Below are 23,589 nucleotides of genomic sequence, written 5' to 3' on the forward strand. Positions count from 1 at the left end.
TTGAGGATTATTCCTTTAAAAATCCAGGGCTCGTGAATTTTGGTTTGAAAGAGGCTTAACATGAAGATGTTTTACTTGGAGATGGGAACTAAAAATGTAGCAGAGTAGCTAGGACATAGGTTTGCATTTGGAAATTGATGTCGTGGAGTAAACAAAAGTTAAAGCTATCTGGGCAAATCTTATCCAGGTTTATCATTGCTTAGCATCGTTGGAATGGGTCTTTGGAGTCCTTTCTTTGAGAGACATCTCTATGTATTAAATTTCTTTATCTGGTATGGAATTTTAGACTAAAATGAACATATTTTTAGTTTTTAAACAGAAAGAATGTAAAGGTGAGATTGTTCTTTCTGAGATTGTTCTTTCCTATTTTTTTTTCATTGGACACAATTTAATTTAAAAATGTCATATGGTTAAACAAATTGTCTTACCTAGAAAAATCTGTAGATTGTTTGGGAGTTAATTTCTGCCAGTGGTTCATTTGATCCAAAATGTCTTAAGTTTGAGTAGGAAGGACTCTGTGAAGCTCTGCAGATCCTACCCTTTTGAGGGCAGTGGCCTCCTTGTGTAATGTGCAGGCGTCACCCATTCTTGCAAAATGGGCTTATTCTCTGACCCTTGTTTAGGAAGACATCAACAATAGCACAGCTGCTCTGCAATAGTTGAGATCTCAAACCTGTAATTTGGCAAGAAGAACAGAGCAAATTGGGTAAATATACATAAACACATTGTGAAGAAAGAAAAACAGAACAGAATGAACCAGAGCCTGATCCTACAGCTTGTTTGATAGATTTAAGGAGGCATATGGTATAGTTAAATGTGCTTTCAAAAACATTGGCCAGAATCTTCTGGCAAATATGAAATAAATATCTAAATCAGATGAAACTGATAGTATTAGTTCCCTTAAAAGGCAGTGTGGAAAGACAGTTGACAGAGGGTTTAAGTAAGAAGTGGTGGGACATCAGTGTATGTGGAAATTTTTAAGCATCTGATACTGAAGGATCACTGAGATGCATGTGTGGCAGACTTGGGGTTAGAGCCTGACTTGGTAATGGAATCTTATTTTCCTCAATGTTGTGATTTTTTAAAATGTAATTCATCTTGCCTGGAATAAATTAATTCCATTTCCCTTTCTTGGTTTGACAAATTCTGCCTTTAGCACAGCTTCTCACATGAACAGTTAAAAGAAATATATATATACCTATATATGTATGGTTATGTGAATTTATTTTATCAATTTGTTTTTTTTTGAGAGGGAGACATGACAAAATACTTTTTTATTAGAAGAATTCTTTAAAAAACCAGAAAACTGAGGTGATGAATTGGTTGTCAACAGATGACTTGGTGGATGAGGCTGCTTTGGCTGCACTGATCTCCCACTTCCTCCCTTGTTCAGGGTCCATGTCAAAGCAGCGCCATAGCTGCAGGAACCCCATCTGGGCTCGTGGTTGGACTGAGGACCTGAACTGTGTGACCTTTGAGCTCAGCCACCTTGGTTCGGTACTTACAAATAACAAGCTGGCTCTGGGCAAAGCCATGGCCTGAGATGAGCTTCTTGTAGTGAGGGGACCAGAGGATGGAGCACACTTGAAAGCATCCACAGCACTCAGGCCCCATAGTAGACATTCTAGATGTGAATGTGTCAATCACTGGGTCTCCTTCTAGTTGCCAGGACCTTGGTCTGTCAGGGACACCAAGCTACAGCCTTGATAGCCCCTTGACAATGGGTGAATGTCTTCAGGGGAACCCAGCCACCCACTCCAGGAGCACTAGACCACATGATGACCAAATATTGTCCATCTGTATACCTACACAATCCCCAATTCCATTATCTTAGTAGCAGGTAATGCAACCATAACTTTATTCTTTCTTCTCTTCCTTATGAGGAATGAGACTGGATTTATTTATTTTTTAAATCATGGATACCAGGACATTTGTTATATCTTTATTTTGAATATAAACATTAGAATCTTGGTGAGATTGGTTAAGGCTGAGGAGCCTCTCAGTTTTTATATTTCTCTGTACCCCTCCCCCAATGGTGGAACATTTATGTATTCGTTCACACAGTGTATTGCTTTCTGATTATACCTATAAATGTGATAAGTTCACCTAATCTGCATTGCATCTCCATCCTAAATATTATATTCAGTTCTAGAAATTGTCTCTTAAGAGGAACAATAGTTAATTCGAGTACATCTAGGGTGGCCAGCAAAATCTTGCCAAGTGTGAAAATACTGAATTAAAATACTGAAAAAGACACGATTCAGGTGTGACACATCGGCTCTCCAAATGTCAGGTCTGTCATGTGAAAGATAGATTTGACTTATTCTTTATTGCTCCAAGAACAAGAGAAAGAAAGAGTGGAAGGTAAAAGGAGGCACATTTCAGCTCAATATAAGAACGATTTTTGTAAAAATTGGAATCATTTAGTGAGTGTTTTGGTAACTAAAGGTGTTCAGAGAGGGATAGCTATGTGATGATATGGAAGATATTCCTTAAATATGTATTTAAATCCTATTACATATCTGCTTTTAAATTTTATATTATTAAAGTTTTTACTATTACTAAAATATTTGACTTTTTTGGATGAAAGGCACTAAAAATTGAGTGATCATTTTGAAGCATCTTTTTAGTATTTAAAAAGATACACAATGCAGTTAAAATGGGGTTATTTTCAGTATAATACTGAAAATATTTACAATAAAAGTGTAGGTGTGATGTCCAGTACAATTCTGATATAACTTTTTTTTTCTTCTGAAATCTAGCAATCTTCCTGACTGCAGTGCTTGTTTTAGTTATATACATATATTATCTCAAAAAGAAATTATTTTATTCAATTATTTTATCCTTTTACCCCTTTGAAGAAAATATCCTTAAACAAAATATTAATTTATGTATATATATTCATAACTAGAACTAGAGCCTTTATTCACAAATATGAAACCTTATTTTCACCTCATAATTTATTATGCATAAAGCTAACTTTTAAAAAGCTCTGCAGAGTATTAAATAGTAGCACTTGATTTCAAAATATCTTAAGTCACCATAATTTTAATAGCTTTTTGAGTAGTTGCCAGTTTAATTTTCAGTATGTGCAAATTGGAGGTAAATTATTTATTACTTCCAGCAAATGTCTTTCACAATTTTATTTAATTTTTTCATCTTTTTAAATGGATCATAAAATGGCAGTCTTTTATTGGACATCCATTAAAGTCAGCAGCAAATAAATACTTTGCAAATAGGTTGCTATGATTGAAATGTCAACCATATTTTACGCAGTATGAAATTTCCTCAGATCAGAGTAGCCCTAACGTATGGCAATGAGCTGTTCTCCTGTTCTGGAATTGTCTTACATCTTTAAACATTAAATTAAAGCACTGTGACCGTTAGGACTTTGACTTTTATTTACTTAGTTATATATCAGAATACTATTTAATAATTTCTCATGTGGAATGAATTTAGTACCCTTGAATTTAGTTTTATCACTATTTTTTTTTTTTTTCGTACGCGGGCCTCTCACTGTTGTGGCCTCTCACTGTTGTGGCCTCTCCCGTTGCGGAGCAACAGGCTCCGGACGCGCAGGCTTAGCGGCCATGACTAATGGGCCCAGCCGCTCCGCGGCACGTGGGATCTTCCCGGACCGGGGCATGAACCCGTGTCCCCTGCATCGACAGGCGGACTCTCAACCACTGCGCCACCAGGGAAGCCCTAGTTTTATCACTATTAATTGAGGACCAATTGACATTAAAATGCACTTCAAGCAGTCTTTTTGTTAAGTTGTTCAGGTTTCTTCTATCCTTCTACTTAAATGTTCTGAGGATGGAGCAAAGAGCCGTTGAACATATTTGTAAGCAATTCTAAACAATGTAGAACCAACTTATAGAAAAGGGAGTTGAAGGAGTCCTCAGTTCTGAGCCTCGCCTTCCCTGACCACCCAGAATTATCTGCACTGTGGGCCAGTCTTGTCTCAGAAGAAAGTCTTTCCTTGTCTTTCACGACTTCATAGTCTCACCTCCGGGACTGTTTCTTCTCCAGTGTTACCTCCGGCTCCTCTTCTTACAGTTCCTAGTCAGTTTTCACCATGGCTGGATTCCTGACCCATAAACTCACCTTCTCTAAGCCTTCCTTTTCTTGCTATGAGTTCCAAATCTCCAGACAAGATCTTTCCCTTAGCTTGAAACCAACCAAATGTCCACTATCCAAATGTCAGCTCATTAACTTGGATTTCCCTTAGGCAAATTAAACCTGAAGTTCCCAAATTAAACTCATGTACTTCTGTTCAAACCTGTTCCTTTCATGTTTCCTGTGCAAAATTACCCACCTTCCTGTGCAAAACACAAACTTTGAAGCCATCTTTAACTACTCCTTCTTCCTCACCTCCTACATCCTATGAATGTCCAAGTCCTTTTTAATCTAACTGCTTAATACCTCTCAATTTTCATTTCAGATTACCCTCATTGACACTATTTGGTTCAGTTCTACTTTGGTCCTTATTTGAAATTCACTGAGAAATTCTTTAAAAATTTTTTTTAATTGAGGTAACATTGGTTTATAACATTATATAAGCTTCATGTATACAAATATTAAGTTTTGACTTCTGTATACACTACAGTATGCTCACCACCAAAAGTCTAGTTTCCATCTGTCAGCATACAGTTGACCCCCTTTACCCATTTTGCCCTCCAGCTCTTCCCCTCTGGTAGCCATCAATTTGTTCTCTGTATCTAGGTGCTTGTTTTTGTTTTGTTTTGTTTCTTTGTTTTTATATTCCACATATGAATGAAATCATACATATTTGTCTTTCTCCATCTGACTTATTTCACTTAGTACCCTCAAGGTCCATCCATGTTGTCACAAATGTCAAGATTCCATTTTTTTATGGTTGAGTAGTATTCCATTGTACATATATACTACGTCTTCTTTAGCCATTCATCCATCAGTGGGCACTTACGTTGCTGCTTCCATATCTTGGCAATTATAAATAATGCTGCAGTGAACATCAGGGTGCATATATCTTTTTGAATTGGTGTTTTTGTATTCTTCAGATAACTACCCAGAAGTGGAATAACTGGATCATATGGTAGTTCCATTCTTAATTTTTAGGGGAACCTCCATCCTGTTTTTCATAGTAGGTGCACCAATTTCCATTCCTACCAACAGTGAAATACACTATGACATTGTTAACTGGTCTTCTACTGTAGAAATTTACTCTTCCAATCCCTGCTCTATGATGCAACAAGTGATATTTGTAAAACACAATTCTGACCATATTTCTGCCTGGCTTAAAAACTCATAAGACTAATTCTAAATATCTAAATATGGCATCCTGGGTTCTTCATTATCCTTCTCCTACTCTCCTTTTCGACCTCAAGCCATATATTCTCACTCTCACGTTCTGTGTTGATGCCATATTGAATGGCTTTTATTCCTTGACTGTTCTGTGCCTTTCTTATCTTCCAGTTTGTCAAATAGTGCTCCATCTTCCTGGATCCCTTTTTAATCTCTTTTCCTAACTAATTCTTCATCATCCTTTAGGATTCATCATAGAGGTGACTTCCTGCAGGAAATCTTTGTTGATGCCCCTGTGCAAGGCTCAGTCAGTTGTAACTCCCGCATGGTCCTCTAGTACCTTTGTGCTTATACCTATTTTAGTTAATATCACATTCTATTGTAATTGTTCATGTGGCTTCCTTTCAATTACATTGTAATGCTGTGTTTCATTTGTTATTGCGGCCCTATTACCAAGCACAGCCTAGGTTGGCCTATTGTAGGCAATTTATAAATACTGGAGTAATAGACTGATTGAGTGATTGATTGAACTTACTGGCCAACATTCAGAAACCAATTTGGAGTACAGTTTTGTGTGTGTGTGTGTGTGTGTGTGTGTGTGTGTGTGTTACGCGGGCCTCTCACTGTTGTGGCCTCTCCTGTTGCGGAGCACAGGCTCCAGACATGCAGGCCCAGAGGCCATGGCTCACGGGCCCAGCCGCTCCGCGGCATGTGGCATCCTCCCGGACCGGGACACGAACCCGTGACCCTGCATCGGCAGGCAGACTCTCAACCACTGCACCACCAGGGAAGCCCTGGAGTACAGTTTTAAGTGTTAGGTTCAAGCACACAGCTCAACATAGTTGCAGTGTTGGGTTTTATCAAGATAACATTTTGTAACAGGAAGGAAATAGCTTTGAAAATTTTCTTTACGTGAACTTGCATGACATTATATGTTATACTAGGCATTTTTGGAACAATTTAGCTCTCTCTATTTTTATATGGAAGTAAGTAGAAGAGAAATTCTTCAAAGTAAACAAAAAAGTATTAGGCAATTATTTCTTTGCTGCAATACATTCTTCTATATTATCTGTGCTATTTTTTAACTTGGATCTAAAATGTTTATATAAAAGTATCTTGATAGCTGAATAATTTTTTAGACAAATAGCCAGATGTTACAGTAATTTATAGAGTACCCGCTGTGTTCTAGGCACTGTGTTGGACATTTTATGTACATTATTTTATCAAGCTCTCCTCCCCAAAGCAACTCTGAAATAGGTACAGTTATCCCCCTTTTACACATTGAAGAATGCAAGCTTGAGAGGGTAGTGACTAGGGTTCAAACTTATAACTCCTGATTCCCCAACATGTGGGCTGAATCTATTATCCCCTTTTTCAATTTTATTTTATTCTTGGGACAGATAAACTCTTTACTCACCTCTCCTGTATGGAATTATGTGAAAACAATGTGGCTTTAATACATTTTTGCCCATAATAAAGTTTCTGTAACTGAGAGTATGAGTTCTACTGTCCTAAATATACTAACCAGCAATAAAAGTTATATAGCAATCAAAATGAGAAATCCATAGATACTAGCGCAAGTTACATAAAATATGACAAAACATGACATACGTATATTGGAGTCTTGGGGCAAAGAAAGGTCAAGGTATTGAGTCTGGGTTAGAGGGTGAGATGGGTTTTGTCAATCTGTTTGCCAGCAATGGAGTAGCAGAGCTTTGGACAAAAGTATCAGCTCATAACAGTGCCAGTATCATACCAATAATTTCAAAATTTTTTCTAAAGAAACAACAAAATTTAAAAGCAGAAATAACTTTTAGAGTGTGTTTTCATGTTTGCAACACTTCTGAAAAAATTTCCCAGCAAATATATATACATATAAAAATATACACATATGTTCACAAATAAATATCATATAGTAACTGCCATTATAACTATGAGAAATATGTGAATATAGTAAGAAATTGGAAGAGTGACACTGGAGAAGTGAGACAAAGCTCTCGCCAGTGAGTGAAATTTAGATGTAAGACCCTAAAGCACTTACTGAGGATTAAGGTGGTATGCAGTAGAAGTGGAAGCACTTTGACTACAGAGCCAGAGAAGTCCAATATTTGGGTAAGTTACCTTTTTAAGCTTCAGGTCCTTTATTTGGAAAATGGAGATAATGCTACAGCCTCCCTCAGTGGGTTGTTGTGAGAATTAAGTGAGAAGATGTGTTAATGTGTTTAGCTCATAGTAAGGAATCGGGGCTTCCCTGGTGGCGCAGTGGTTGGGAGTCCGCCTCCGATGCAGAGGACACGGGTTCGTGCCCCGGTCCAGGAGGATCCCACATGCCGCGGAGCGGCTGGGCCCGTGAGCCATGGCCGCTGGGCCTGCGCGTCCGGAGCCTGTAACTCCGCTGTGGGAGAGGCCACAGCAGTGAGAGGCCCGCGTACCACAATAAAAACCAAAACCAAAAACAAAACATAGTAAGGAATCGATAAACACTGTTATTATGAGTACTGTTGTTTCTGGTAGTGGTTTGATCGTGCTACTACTGCTCTCAGGAAGGTGAATATTATATTGTTTCAACTGAATTCATGTGTCAAAAGAATCATCCGGTGGCTTTCCATGTCTGTGGAGACTAACTCAGTTTGATCAGACACCAGCTACATTATACTAGACTGAGATTTTAAGAATAATGTGCAAATTGGTTTGGTTGCCTACAAGACCTCATCAGCATGCTATGAGAAACTATAGAAAAGAGTGAATTTTGTTATAAAATACATCTTCTGTTCTTATTCCATTTGGATAAGCATTAAATGTTTCCTTCATTAATTAGAGAACTGGTTCATTTCTGGTGAGTTCTACGTGCCAGATTATAAACAACTTTGGTCAATGTCTACTGATCCCTTTAAAGTTGAATCAATAAGATTACCTGCAACAATCATACATTATTATGAACCCAGTAATCTTCCCCCACAAACCAAAACCATGCTTTCTGTGTCATATGCTTTCTGGTACATGCTTTAAAGTAGGGGAATTAGGATCTAGGAAACATTATTTTTGGATTGAACTATGCTTAATCTTCCAAAAAAACAAAGCAAAACAAGGCGCTGAGTTCTGCAGAAAAAGCAAGTAGGTTTAAGTTTTCTTTCTTAAATAAGCCACTTGGCATTCTGTGTTGGAATAGTTCAGAAGTTTAGTTAAGTTGATATAAGTACCCCAAGTTCTTGTTCTTTTCTGGATTTAGCTAAACTTTTTTTTTTTTTAACAAAATGTTTTAAAGGGAATATTTTACAAGGAATATTTTTAATAGGAGTAATCCTGAATTTTGAAGAAGAGTTCAGCTAGAAGTTTGCTAGTCCTGTCTTTCCTGGGGGTTCTAGCCCTGTAAGAATCCAAACTAAATATCACATTGAGGGAAAAAAAAACACATTAAAAACTTTCATTTCTTCAAGCCTGTGTGGTATGATGGAAAGAATTCAAAATTTGTGAGAATCCTAGCTTTACCACTTTGGGCAAGGTAATTAACATTTTGGGGCCTATGTACCCCAGCTGTAAAACTGTGAAACTACTTACTTTAAGAGTTCTTTTAAGAATTAAATGAGATAATATCCATAAAGTGCCCAGGATAGCATCTGGCCCATGGTAGGGACTGAATAATATTTCTCATCTCCTCTCCCTAGCATCATTACTGAAAATCTTACCAGTGGCTTGAGATTGCTTCCGTTTTATCCTAACTCTCAATAGCTAATAGTATTTGGCACACAACTCAAGGCATAGAGAAGAAATCGTCTAAATTTAGAGTAATTAAGGCAAAGTTTCTGGCTTTTAATTCTTGGAATTTAGAATACTTTGTGAGCATTGGAGCATGGTGTTCTATAGAAGGTAGGTTAACAAATTGTTGCCTACTGCTTCCACATTAATGAATGGATACCTTTGTTTTGTTGGTATACTGATTATTCTGTGGTAATATACTTCATAAACTCTTTTGGAAAAGAGCTGTTTCCTCAATACTTTAAAAACTCCTTGTCATCTTTTTCTCTTTGATATCTTCTTAGAGCTATGAAAAATAAATTACCTACTGATCCCAAATGATAAATTATTAGAATCTGAATAAATGAAATTGTAATTATTTTTAATTGTATTATTAGTTGAAATCATATTTTCAGAATGAGAGCTATATTTCTTAGCAATGGACAAAAATTATTCTCCTTTTTTTCTACCTTTGTCAGGATATTTTAAAATCCTGAACATTTACAACAAATGCCTACAAATATGTAAATTGCGTTCCTTTTTTCTTTTCATTTAGTTTACTCTGTCTTTCATGATCACTTTCTTTATATTTTATCTTTCAATGGTTTGTAATTTCCATTTTTTAAAAAATTTTATTTTATTGAAATATAGTTGATTTACAATATTGTGTTAGTTTCTGGTGTACAGCAAAGTGATTCAGTTATACATATATACATTCCTTTTCATATTCTTTTCCATTATGGTTTATCACAGGATATTGAATATAGTTCCCTGTGCTATACATTAAGACCTTATTGTTTATCCATTTTATATATAATAGTGTACATCTTGTAATAACTTTTTAAAAAATATCTTTATTGGAGTATAATTGCTTTACAATGTTGTGTTAGTTTCTGCTGTACAACAGAGTGAATCAGCTATATGTATACACATATCCCAATACTCCTGCCCTCTTGAGCCTCCCTCCCACTCTCCCTATCCCACCCCTTTAGGTCATCACAAAGCATTGAGATGATCTCCCTGTGCTGTGTAGCAGCTTCCCACTAACCATGCATTTTACATTTGGTAGTGTATATATGTCAATGCTACTCTTTCACTTTGTCCCAGCTTCCCCTTCCCCTCTCTGTGTCCTCAAGTCCATTCTCTACATCTGTGTTTTTATTCCTGCCCTGCCACTAGGTTCATCAGTACCATTTTTTTTTAGATTCCATATATATGTGTTAGCATACGGTATTTGTTTTTCTCTTTCTGACTTACTTCACTCTGTATGACAGACTCTAGGTCCATCCACCTCACTACAAATAACTCAATTTCGTTTCTTTTTATGGCTGAGTAATATTCCATTGTATATATGTGCCACATCTTCTTTATCCATTCATCTGTTGATGGACACATAGGTTGCTTCCATGTCCTGGCTATTGTAAATAGAGCTGCAATGAACATTTTGGTACATGACTCTTTTTGAGTTATGGTTTTCTCAGGGTATATGCCTAGTAGTGGGATGCTGGGTCATATGGTAGTTCTATTTTTAGTTTTTTAAGGAACCTCCGTACTGTTCTCCATAGTGGCTGTATCAATTTACATTCCCACAAACAGTGCAAGAGCTTCCCTTTCCTTCACGCCTGCTCCAGCAGTTATTGTTTGTAGATTTTTTGATGATGGCCATTCTGACTGGTGTGAGGTGATACCTCATTGTGGTTTTGATTTTCATTTCTCTAATGATTGGTGATGTTGAGCATCCTTTCATAAGTTTGTGGGCAATCTGTATATCTTCTTTGAAGAAATGTCTGTTTAGGTCTTCTGTCCATTTTTGGATTGGGTTGTTTGTTTTTTTGGTATTGATCTGCATGAGCTGCTTGTATATTTTGGAGATTAATTCTTTGTCAGTTGCTTCATTTGCAAATATTTTCCTCCATTCTGAAGGTTGTCTTTTCATCTTGTTTATGGTTTTCTTTGTTGTGCAAAAGATTTTGAGTTTCATTAGTTCCCATTTGTTTATTTTTGATTTTATTTCCATTTCTCTAAGAGGTGGATCAAAAAAGATCCTGCTTTGATTTGTCTCATACAGTGTTCTGCCTATGTTTTCCTCTAAGAGTTTTATAGTGTCTGGCCTTACATTTGGGTCTTTAATTCCATTTTGAGCTTATTTTTGTGTATGGTGTTAGGGAGTGTTCTAATTTCATTCTTTTACATGTAGCTGTCCAGTTTTCCCAGCACTACTTATTGAAGAGGCTGTCTTTTCTCCAATGTATATCCTTGCCTCCTTTGTCAAAGATAAGGTGACCATATGTGTATGGGTTTATCTCTGGGCTTTCTATCCTGTTCCATTGATCTGTATTTCTGTTTTTGTGCCAGTACCTTACTGTCTTGATTACCGTAGCTTTGTAGTATAGTCTGGAGTCTGGGAGCCTGATTCCTCCAGCTCCGTTTTTCTTTCTCAAGGTTGCTTTGGCTATTCAGGGTATTTTGTGTTTCCATACACATTGGAAATTTTTTTGTTCTAGTTCTGTGAAAAATGCCATTGGTAATTTGATAGGGATTGCACTGAATCTGTAGATTGCTTTGGGTAGTATAGTCATTTTCACAATGTTGATTCTTCTCATCCAAGAACATGGTATATCTGTCCATCTGTTTGTATCATCTTTGATTTCTTTCATCAGTGTCATAATTTTCTGTATACAGGTCTTTTACTTTCTTAGGTAGATTTATTCCTAGGTATTTTATTCTTTTTGTTGCAGTGGCAAATTTGTTTCCTTAATTTGTCTTTCTGATTTTTCATCATTAATGTATAGGAATCCAAGAGATTTCTGTGCATTAACTTTGTATTCTGTTACTTTACCAAATTCATTTGTTAGTTCTAGTAGCTTTCTGGTGGCCTCTTTAGGATTCTCTGTATAGTATCATGTCACCTGCAAACAGTGACAGTTTAAATCCTTTTCCAATTTGTATTCCTTTTATTTCTTTTTCTTCTGATTGCCATGGCTAAAACTTCCAAAACTATGTTGAATAATACTGGTAAGAGTGGGCACCCTTGTCTTGTTCCTGATCTTAGAGGAAATGCTTTCTGTTTTTCACCATTGAGAATGATGTTGGCTGTGGGTTTGTCATATATGCCTTTTATTATGTTGAGGTAACTTCCCTCTATGCCCAGTTTCTGTCTATTTCCATTTTTATATTCTTAAACAATGATCTTGTGATAATGGTAATGTCTAGAGACAGGGAAAAGCTAAGTCGGATGGAAGTATTTTCCCCATTTTAGGTTTTTGTGAACCTGAAACAATCTCAGCATTTTTCTGGATTAAGGAATTATTTAATTTAATTTTTTTCCTAAAAATGTATTACTTTAAACTAGAACAATGACAACAACAGGAATTTCTTCATGTTTCTATCGACATTAATGCTTCTTTTAGGAACAATTTGATCACTTAAGGAATTTGCCTCTGGCTACTAGAACTAAGAAAGAAAAAACGCTAAGATAACCGATCAAATGCTTTGACTTTTAAAGTAGACTCTCTGGCTAATTCTGAATTATTTAAGGAAAGAAAAAATTTCCACAAAACTCCAGTTTTTAATTACTCTTAATTATTGTTTCTGCATTTTCTTTCAGAACTCTTGATGTTTCAGTGAGCTTTAATGGAGGAAATTCTGTCATCTCGGGCTCACTAACAGTCACAGCCACAGAATGTGTAAGTCCCTGTTCACATAAAGCTACTTTTTAAAAAATAACTCACCCCAGAAATAATTTATGGACCTTCAATATTGTTGCATCCTACAGTAAAGAAAGTACAAATAGTAACACTGGAGACCATTACAAGAAAATGTTTGTATAGAAGTTATTGTAGGTTGTTTTGTTTTTTCCTTTAGTCTCCTTTAAAGGGATTTTAAAGAGTATACATTATATTTTGATATTTATAAAATTGAAGTCATATTTAAATATTAGAATAAGGTAGGAAAATGATTTCCAAATGAAGCATTTTTTCTTAAAACATTAACTATGTAAAGGAAATAATGTCTTTCTGTTAATGAAGGTTGCATTATAGTACCTAAGACATTTATCATGTTTTTTAAATTATTAGTGCATCTTAATGAGTGAGCTTATTATTTTGTCCCTTTTAATGTTGATGCTTTATCAAGAGTAAGGAACTTGATTTTGAGAACTTTATAATATCTTGGTTTGAAACTACACTGAAACTATAATTTAGTTAACATGGTTGATTTGCACTACCTAAGATGCAATATTTGGATATATAAATTCCATTGATAAGAGAGTGTTTTCCTTATAGTTAATTTTTTTGGTTTATCTTGACATTAGATTGTTGAACATGAAAACACAAAGCACTAAAAGGAACTGATCACATGGCTGATATTCTTATGAGTGCATTTTCTTTGTTAAAAATATATAAATCAATGCAAAAAAAAAAAATTCCTCTCCTTCAAAAGACCAAAATCCCAAACCTATACATTTTTTCACATCTCATGATTTTTTTTTTAACATCTTTATTGGAGTATAAAGGCTTTACAATGGTATGTTAGTTTCTGCTATATAACAAAGTGAACCAGCTATACACATACATATATCCCCATATCTCCTCCCTCTTGCATCTCCCTCCCACCCTCCCTATCCCACTTCTCTAGGTGGACACAAAGTACCGAGCTGATCTCCCTGTGCTATGCAGCTGCTACCCTCTAGCTATATATTTTACATTTGGTAGTGTATATATGACCATGCCACTCTCTCACTTCATCCCAGCTTACCCTTTCCCACCCCATGTCCTCAAGTCCATTCTCTACCTCTGAGTCTTTATTCCTGTCCTGCCCCTAGGTTTGTCAGAACCAATTTTTTTTTTTTTTAGATCCCATATATGTGTGTTAGCATACAGTACTTATTTTTCTCTTTCTGACTTACTTCACTCTGTATGACAGTCTCTAGATCCATCCACCTCACTACAAATAACTCAAATTCATTTCTTTTTATGGCTGAGTAATATTTCATTGTATATATGTGCCATATCTTCTTTATCCATTCATCTGTCAATGGACACTTAGGTTGCTTCCATGTCCTGGCTATTGTAAATAGTGCTGCAATGAACATTGTGGTACATGACTCTTTTTGAATTATGGTTTCCTCAGGGTATATGTCCAGTAGTGGGATTGCTGGATCATATGGTAGTTCTATTTTTAGTTTTTTAAGGAACCTCCATATTGTTCTCCATAATGACTGTATCAATTTACATTCCCACCAACAATGCAAGTGGGTTCCCATTTCTCCACACCCTCTCCAGCATTTATTGTTTGTATAGTTTTTGATGTTGGCCATTCTGACCAGTGTGAGGTAATACCTCATTGTAGATTTGATTTGCATTTCTCTAATGATTAGTGATGTTGAGCATCATTTCATGGGTTTGTTGGCAATCTTTGGAGAAATGTCGATTTAGATCTTCCACCCATTGTTGGATTGGGTTGTTTCCTTTTTTTGATATTGAGCTGCATGAGCTGCTTGTATATTTTGGAGATTAATCCTTTGTCAGTTGCTTCATTTGCAAATATTTTCTCCCATTCTGAAGGTTGTCTTTTCATCTTGTTTATGGTTTCCTTGGCTGTGCAAAAGATTTTAAGTTTCATTAGTTCCCATTTGTTTATTTTTGTTTTTATTTCCATTTCTCTAGGAGATGGGTCAAAAAGGACCTTGCTGTCATTTATCTCATAGACTGTTCTGCCTGTGTTTCCCTCTAAGAGCTTTATAGTGCCTGGCCTTACATTTAGGTCTTTAATCCGTTTGGAGTTTATTTTTGTGTATGGTGTTAGAGAGTGTTCTAATTTCATTCTTTTACGTGTAGCTGTCCAGTTTTCCCAGCACCACTTATTGAAGAGGCTGTCTTTTCTCCATTGTATATTCTTGCCTCCTTTGTCAACGATAAGGTGACCATATATGCATGGGTTTATCTCTGGGCTTTCTATCCTGTTCCATTGATCTGTATTTCTGTTTTTGTGCCAGTACCGTAGTGTCTTGTTGACTGTAGCTTTATAGTATAGTCTGAAGTCAGGGAGCCTGAATCCTCCAGTTCCATTTTTTGTTCTCAAGACTGCTTTGGCTATTCGGGGTCTTTTGTGTTTCCATACAAATTGTGAAAATTTTTGTTGTAGTCCTATGAAAAACACCATTGGTAGTTTGATGGGGATTGTATTGAATCTGTAGATTGCTTTGGGTAGTATACTCATTTTCACATTATTTATTCTTCCAATCCAAGAACATGGTATATCACTCCATCTGTTTGTATCATCTTTAATTTCTTTCATCAATGTCTTATAGTTTTCTGCATACAGGTCGTTTGTCTTAGGTAGATTTATTCCTAGGTATTTTATTCTTTTGGTTGCAGTGGTAAATGGGAGTGTTTCTTTAATTTCTCTTTCAGATTTTTCATCATTAGTGTATAGGAATGCAGGAGATTTCTGTGCATCAATTTTGTATCCTGCTCCTTTACCAAATTCATTGATTAGCTCTAGTAAGTTCTGGTAGCATCTTTAGGATTCTCTATGTATAGTGTCATGTCATCTGCAAACAATGACAGTTTTACTTCTTTTATGATTTGGATTCCTTTTATTTCTTTTCTTATCTGACTGCTGTGGCTAAAGCTTCCAAAACTATGTTGAATAATAGTTGTCAGAGTTGGCAACCTTCTCTAGTTCCTGGTCTTAGTGGAAAAGGTTTCAGTTTTTAACCATTGAGAATGATGTTGGCTGTGGGATTGTCATATATGGCCTTTATTATGTTGAGGTAAGTTCCCTCTATGTCTACTTTTTGGAGGGTTTTTAATCATAAATGGATGTTGAGTTTTGTTGAAAGCTTTTTTGCATCTATTGAGATGATCATATGGTTTTTCTCCTTCAATTTGTTAATATGGTGTATCACATTGATTGATTTGCATATATTGAAGAATCCTTGCATTCCTGGGATAAACCCCACTTGATCATGGTGAATGATCCTTTTAATGTGCTGTTGGATTCTGTTTGCTAGTATTTTGTTGAGGAGCTTTGCATCTGTGTTCATCAGTGATACTGGTCTGTAGTTTTCTTTCTTTGTGTCATCTTTGGTTTTGGTATCAGGGTGATGGTGGCCTCGTAGAATGAGTTTGGGAGTGTTCTGCCATCTGCTATATTTTGGAAGAGTTTGAGAAGGATAGGTGTTAGCTCTTCTCTAAATGTTTAATAGAATTCGCTGTGAACTCATCTGGTCCTGGGCTTTTGTTTGCTGGAAGATTTTCAATAACAGTCTCAATATCAGTGCTTGTGATTGGTCTGTTTATATTTTCTATTTCTTCCTGATTCAGTCTTAGAAGGTTGTGCTTTTCTAAGAATTTGTCCATTTCTTCCAGTTTGTCCATTTTATTGGCATGTAGTTGGTTGTAGTAATCTCTCACGATCCTTTGTATTTCTGCAGTGTCAGTTGTTACTTCTTCATTTCTAATTCTATTGATTTGAGTCTTCTCTGTTTCTTTCTTGATGAGTCTGGCTAATGGTTTATCAATTTTGTTTTTCTTCCTAAAAAAACAGCTTTTAGTTTTATTGATCTTTACTACCTTTTCTGTCATTTCTTTTTCATTTATTTCTGCTCTGATCTTTATGATGTCTTTCCTTCTGCTATCTTTGGGGCTTTTTTGTTCTTCTTTCTCTAATTGCTTTAAGTGTAAGGTTAGTTTGTTTATTTGAGTTGTTTCTTGTTTCTTGAGGTAAGATTGTATTGGTATAAACTTCCCCTTTAGAACTGCTTTTGCTGCATCCCATAGGTTTTGGGTCATCTTGTTTTCATTGTCATTTGTTTCTAGGTATTTTTTGATCCCCTCTTTGACTTCTTCAGTGATCTCTTGGATATTTGGTAGTGTATTGTTTAGCTCCATGTGTTTGTACTTTTTATAGTTTTTTACCTGTAATTGATATCTTGTCTCATAGCGTTGTGATCGGAAAACATACTTGACATGATTTCAACTTTCTTAAATTTACCAAGGCTTGATTTGTGACCCAAGATATGATCTATACTGGAGAATAGTCCATGAGCACTTGAGAAGAAAGTGTAATTTGCTGTTTTCAAATGAAATGTCATATAAATATCAATTAAATCTATCTGTTCTACTGTGTCATTTAAAGCTTGTGTTTTCGTATTAATTTTCAGTATGGATGATCTGTCCATCAGTGTAGGTGAGGTGATAAATTCCCCCACTATTACTGTGTTACTGTTGATTTCCTCTTTTATATGTGTTAGCATTTGCCTTATGTATTGAGGTGCTCCTATGTTGAGTGCATATAGATTTATAATTGTTATATCTTCTTCTTGGATTTATCATTATGTAGTGTCCTTCTTTGTCTCTTATAATAGTCTTTATTTTAAAGTCTATTTTTTCTGATATGAGAATTGCTACTCCAGCTTTCTTTTGATTTCAATTTGCATGGAATATCTTTTTCCATCCCCTCACTTTCAGTCTGTATGTGTCCCTAGGTCTGAAATGGGTCTCTTTTAAACAGCATATATATGGGTCTTGTTTTAGTATCCATTCAGCCAGTCTTTGTCTTTTGGTTGGAGCAGTTAATCCATTTACATTTAAGGTAGTTATCGATATGTATGTTCCTATTACCATTTTCTTAATTGTTCTGGGTTTGTTATTGTAGGTCTTTTCCTCCTCTTGTGTTTCCTGCCTAGAGAAGTTCCTTTAGCATTTGTTGTAAAGCTGGTTTGGTGGTGCTGAATTCTCTTAGCTTTTGCTTGTCTGTAAAGCTTTTAATTTCTCCATCAAATCTGAATGAGATCCTTGCTGGGTTGAGTAATCTTGATTGTAGGTTTTCCCTTTCATCACTTTAAATATGTCCTGCCACTCTCTTCTGGCTTGCAGAGTTTCTGCTGAAAGATCAGCTGTTAACCTTATGGGGATTCCCTTATATGTTATTTGTTGCTTTTCCCTTGCTGCTTTTAATATTCTTTCTTTGTATTTAATGTCTAATAGTTTTATTAATACGTGTCTTGGTGTGTTTTTCCTTGGATTTACCCTGTATGGGACTCTCTGCACTTCCTGGACTTGATTGAATATTTCCTTTCCCATATTAGGGAAGTTTTCAACTATAATCTCCTAATATTTTCTCAGTCCCTCTTTTTTCTCTTCTTCTTCTGGGACCCCTGTAATTCGAATGCTGGTGAGTTAAATGTTGTCCCAGTGGTCTCTGAGACTGTCCTCAATTCTTTTCATTCTTTTTCTTTATTTTGCTCTACTGTAATTATTTTCACTATTTTATCTTCCAGGTCACTTATCTGTTCTTCTGCCTCAGTTATTCTGCTAATGGTTCTTTCTAAAGAATTTTTAATTTCATTTTTTGTGTTGTTCATCCTTGTTTGTTTGCTCCTTAGTTCTTCTAGTTCCTTGGGAAATGTTTCTTGTATTTTCTCCATTCTAATTCCAAGATTTTGGATCAACTTTACTATCATTGCTCTGAATTCTTTTTCAGGTAGACTGCCTATTTCCTCTTCATTTGTTTGGTCTGGTGAGTTTTTACCTGCTCCTCCATTTGCTATGTATTTATATGTCTTCTCATTTTGCTTAACTTACTGTGTTTGGGGTCTCCTTTTCGCAGGCTGCAGATTCATAGTTCCTGTTGTTTATGTTGTCTGCCTCCCGTGGCTACGGGTGGTTCAGTGGGTTGTGTAGGCTTCCTGGTGGAGGGGACTGGTGCCTGTGTTCTGGTGGATGAGGCTGGATCTTGTCTTTCTGGTGGGCAGGACCACGTCTGGTGGTGTGTTTTGGGGTGTCTGTGTCCTTAGTATGATTTTAGGCAGCCTCTCTGCTAATGGGTGTGGTTGTGTTCCTGTCTTTCTAATTGTTTGTCATGCAGTGTCCAACATTGTAGCTTGCCAGTTGTTGAGTGGAGCTGGGTTTTAGTGTGGACATGGAGATCTCTGGGAGAGCTTTTGCTGTTTGGTATTTTGTGGGGCCAGGAGGTCTCTAGGGGACCAATGTTCTGAACTTGGCTCTGTCACCTCAGAGCTCAGGCCTGACACCTGGCCAGAGCACCAAGATCCTGTTAGCCACACGGTTCAGAAGAAAAGGTAGAAAAACAAAGAAAGAGGGCTTCCCTGGTGGCACAGTGGTTGGGAGTCCACCTGCCGATGCAGGGGACACGGGTTTGTGCCCCAGTCCAGGAAGATCCCACATGCTGCGGAGCAGCTGGGCCCATGAGCCATGGCCTCTGAGCCTGTGCTCCGCAGCAGGAGAGGTCACAGCAGTGAGAGGCCCACGTACTGCAAAAAAAAAAAGAAAGAAAAAATATAAAATAAAGTTATTGAAATAAAAAAATTATTAAAAGTAAAAATAAAAAATAATTAAAAAAGAAAGAAGAGAGCAAGTAAACGAAAAAACAATTCCACCAATGATAACAAGCACTAATAACTATTCTAAAAAATAAACAAAAAAAAAATCCCTCAAAAAACGGACAGACAGAACCCTAAGATAAATGACAAAAGCAAATCTATACAGACAAAATCACAAAGAAGCGTACATATACATACTCACAAAAAAAAGGAAAAAAATATATATATATTAAAAAAAAGAGAGAGAGAGCAACCAAATCAATAAACAAATCTTCCAGTGATAATAATGTCTAAATAAAAAACTAAGATAAAGGTAACACCAGAAACAAATTAGATGCAGAAGGCAAACCCCAAGTCTACTGTTGCTCCCAAAGTCCACCTCCTCAATTTGGGATGATTCGTTGTCTATTCAGGTATTCCACAGGTGCAGGGTACATCTCGTTGATTGTGGAGATTTAATCCACTGCCCCTGAGGCTGCTGGGAGAGATTTCCCTTTCTCTTCTTTGTTCTCACAGCTCCTGGGGTTCAGCTCTGGATTTGGACCCGCTTCTGCATGTAGGTCACCTGAGGTCATCTGTTCTTCGCTCAGGCAGGACGGGGTTAAAGTAGCAGCTGATTCTGGGGCTCTGGCTCACTCAGGCTGGGGGGAGGGAAGGGTACGGATGCGGGGCGAGCCTGCGGTGGCAGAGGCCAGCGTGACATTGCACCAGCCTGAGGCGCACTGTGTGTTCTTCCGGGGAAGTTGTCCCTGGATCACAGGACCCTGGCAGTGGCGGGCTGCACAGGCTCCTGGGAGGGGAGGTGTGGATAGTGAGCTGTGCTTCTTGGTGGCTGCAGCAACAGTCTTAGCGTTTGATGCCCATCTCTGGCATCCACGCTGATAGCTGTGGCTCGTGTTCTTCTCTGGAGCTTGTTTAGCTGGTGCTCTGAATCCTCTCTCCTCGTGCACCCGAAAACAATGGTCTCTTGCCTCTTAGGCAGGTCCAGATTTTTTCTGGACTCCGTTGTTGCTAGCTGTGGCGCACTAGCCCCCTTCAGGCAGTGTTCACGCAGCCAACCCCAGTCCTCTCCCTGGGATCTGACCTCTGAAGCCGGAGCCTCAGCTCCCAGCCCCCACCCATCCCGGCGGCTGAGCAGACAAGCCTCTAGGGCTGGTGAGTGCTGGTCAGTACTGATCCTCTGTGCAGGAATCTCACTGCTTTGCCCTCTGCACCCCTTTTGCTGTGCTCTCCTCCGTGGCTCCAAAGCTTCCCCCGTGCCACCCTCCATCTCTGCCAGTGAAGGGGCTTCCTAGTGTGTGGAAACTTCCTCCTTCACAGCTCCCTCCCAGAGGGGCAGATTCCATCCCTATTCTTTTTCTCTGTTTTTCCTTTTTTCTTTTGCCCTACCCAGGTACGTGGGGAGTTTCTTGCCTTTTGGGAGGTCTGAGGTCTTCTGCCAGCATTCAGTAGGTGTTCTATAGGAGTTGTTCCACATGTAGATGTATTTCTGATGTATTTGTGGGGAGGAAGGCGATCTCCACGTCTTACTCCTCTACCATCTTGAAGGCGCCACCTCCATCTCATGATTTTATGGTTTTATATTTTGATATTTTAATTTGAGAGACATCCTTCCTCCAGCAAACAAAACAAAGCAACGCGATATTATCTGTAGAGAGATAGTTTGTTTCTTGTTGTAAGAAAACATTGCTGGGAAAACAAGCATCGATATGGACTCTTGGATCACTATTGAATTCCCTGGATAATAACTCTTTAACAACAACTGTTTTTATTTTGAAAATAGCTAGTTGTTTTTTGCCCCTTTTTATCTTCAATTCATGTTGCAATTTATAGGTTTTGTGGATGTTGTAATGTGTAGGTTTCCTGGTCCCTCAGGATGTGGTTGAGATTACACACATTTGTGGTATATGATATCTCAGTGTTTTGCTCACTGAAATGGGGTTCTTTTTCCATCCTCCTTCCTATTCTGTACCTCCAGCTGTCTTTTTTCACCTCTCTTTCACAGAAGCAGGAAAACAAATCTTTGTCTGCATCCTATAACCATGCACAGTTTCTGTGTGCAGGGATGCTGAAGCTTAATGACTCATTTGGAATGTACAGGTTGTTTGCTTCTTGGAAAGAGGAAGTCTTTCTAGGTCTTGCTAGTTCTAAGGGGAGCGTAACGTGACTCGAGGTGGTTTTAAGAGTAAGGTGATTTCAGAAAAAGGAACATCAGTTGTGTCAGAGATGGAGAGAAAATTTGGCGGCACGTTGTTATATTAAATAAGGCATCTGAATATTTTCCCTTGAGAAGAGATTTAAGCAAAGCCCTGAGGAAGGTGAGGGAGTGAGCCCTGAAGACCATGCAAGGGAAGAGTGTTCTTGCGGAGGGAGCAGCTCGAACAGAGCCTAAGATGGGAGTGTATGTGGCTGGTTTAAAGAGGAGCAAGGCAGCCAGTGTGCAGAGTGGAGGTAGCTGGGGAAGGAGGCCTGAGATGAGTAGGAGAGCGTGGAGGGAGGGGAGAGATCATGGAGAGTTTTGTAAGTCATTGTAAGATTCTGAGTGTTTTTCTAAGTGAAACAGGAGGTGAAGGTGACACGGTGTGACTGTGTTTTAAAAGGATCATTCTGACTGCTGTGCAAAAATAGACTTTGCAGGTAGGGGCCAAAGTGGAGACCTGGAGACCAATTCTGTGGCTAGTTCAGTAATCTAGGAGAGGGGATGGTGGCTCCACTGGGCAGATAGCAAGGGAGATGGTGGGAAGTGGTTAGATTTGAATATATTTTAAAGGTGGAGTCTACCGGATACCTAGACAGATTAGATACGGGTGTGAGAGAAAGACAATAAGGACAGTTCCAGGTTTTTTCACCTGAGTAACTAGAAAGATGAGTTGTCATCAGGTAGAGACGTTTTTGAAAAAAGATGAGGAGGTCTGTTTTGGAAATGTTGAGTGAAAGATGTCCATTTTTCATCTCAGTGGGAGTGTCAGAAAGGCTGTTGAATACACAAGTCTGAAGTTCTAGAAAGAGGTCTGGATTGGAGGTGCACATTTGGGAGCTGTTGTATGGAATGAAAAAGTCAACCAAATTCCACATGATTTTTAATGAAAAAAAAAAAAGGAGCTTTTAGTAGGTAGAGCAAGAAGGGAAGGAAAGCTAGAGAAATGTTTTGTATTTATGGAGGAACCGAGATAAACTGGGTCTTGAAATGAGAGCAGGTCTTAGGCAAAGAGAGAGGAGGGGGAACCATTTTACAGATAAATAGCAAACAGAAATTGAAGGGAGGAGGGACAAATTAGGGATACAGTATTAACAGCTATAAACCACTATATACTGAATAGATAAGCAACAAGTATTTACTGTATAGCACAGGGAGCTATACCCATTATCTTATAAAACCTTTAAAGGAATATAATCTGCAAAAATACTGAATCACTATAGTGTACACTTGAAACGAACAGAATATTGTAAAGCAATTATACTTTAATAAAAACTGAATTAAAAAAATTGAAAGTAGATATATTTGGTTGGGGTAAAAATAGTGGAAGGAAAGCTTGGAAAGAGAAAATTTAGATCAGATTATCCATGGCCAAAAAAAAAAACAAAAACAGAGCTTAGAGTTCATCCTACAGGTCTGTGGTTCCTAAACTTCAGTACACAGTGTTAAAATGAATGAAGGGAAGAAAATCTTCCACTTTCATGAGAGACTGAACTCAACTCTGCTGAGACAAAGGGCTAGAGGTTTTTTTTCCTTCCAGTTTTATTGAGATATAATTGACATACAGCACTGTATAAGGTTAAGGTGTACAGCATAATTATTTGACTTACATAACCACAGGATAATTCTTTTTTTCTAATTAGATTTAACCATTATTTTGATTTATATGCAAATATGTCTGGTGTGTGGTAGTAATATCACTGTTTTATAGAATTAGAAAGTGAGAATGGAGTTGATGAGAAAGTATCTGCAGATGTGTGCATTACACCTCTATTCAGAATAGAAGACGACAGTGGATAATATGATGATAAATACCGCCCTTGTATTTACGTGATACCTAGCCTTTCAGGCATATTTGGATGTGATAATTAGGAGATATGAAGTTAGTAATCTTACTCATTCTTAGATGATGCTTTTGGCTCTTCACAGGCATTCGAAAAGCCAAACAAAATGAAACACCATTATTTAGCAATTGATTAATCCTTGTGGAAATCTCACAAATAAGGAACCTCCTCTGTTCTCC

General features: G+C 37.5%; 1 protein-coding gene across 1 annotated transcript in view; it reads left to right on the forward strand.

Annotated features, from left to right (window-relative positions):
* Window positions 1–23,589, forward strand: part of ANTXR2 (ANTXR cell adhesion molecule 2) — a 156,448-nt gene that overhangs the window by 38,287 nt on the left and 94,572 nt on the right. The window contains exon 11 of the mRNA XM_065877428.1: window positions 12,629–12,707. Coding sequence (XP_065733500.1) covers window positions 12,629–12,707 — 79 coding nt within the window. The remainder of the gene's footprint in view (window positions 1–12,628; window positions 12,708–23,589) is intronic.

Source organism: Phocoena phocoena, chromosome 5 (assembly GCF_963924675.1).
Source record: "Phocoena phocoena chromosome 5, mPhoPho1.1, whole genome shotgun sequence".
Classification (NCBI taxonomy): domain Eukaryota; kingdom Metazoa; phylum Chordata; class Mammalia; order Artiodactyla; family Phocoenidae; genus Phocoena; species Phocoena phocoena.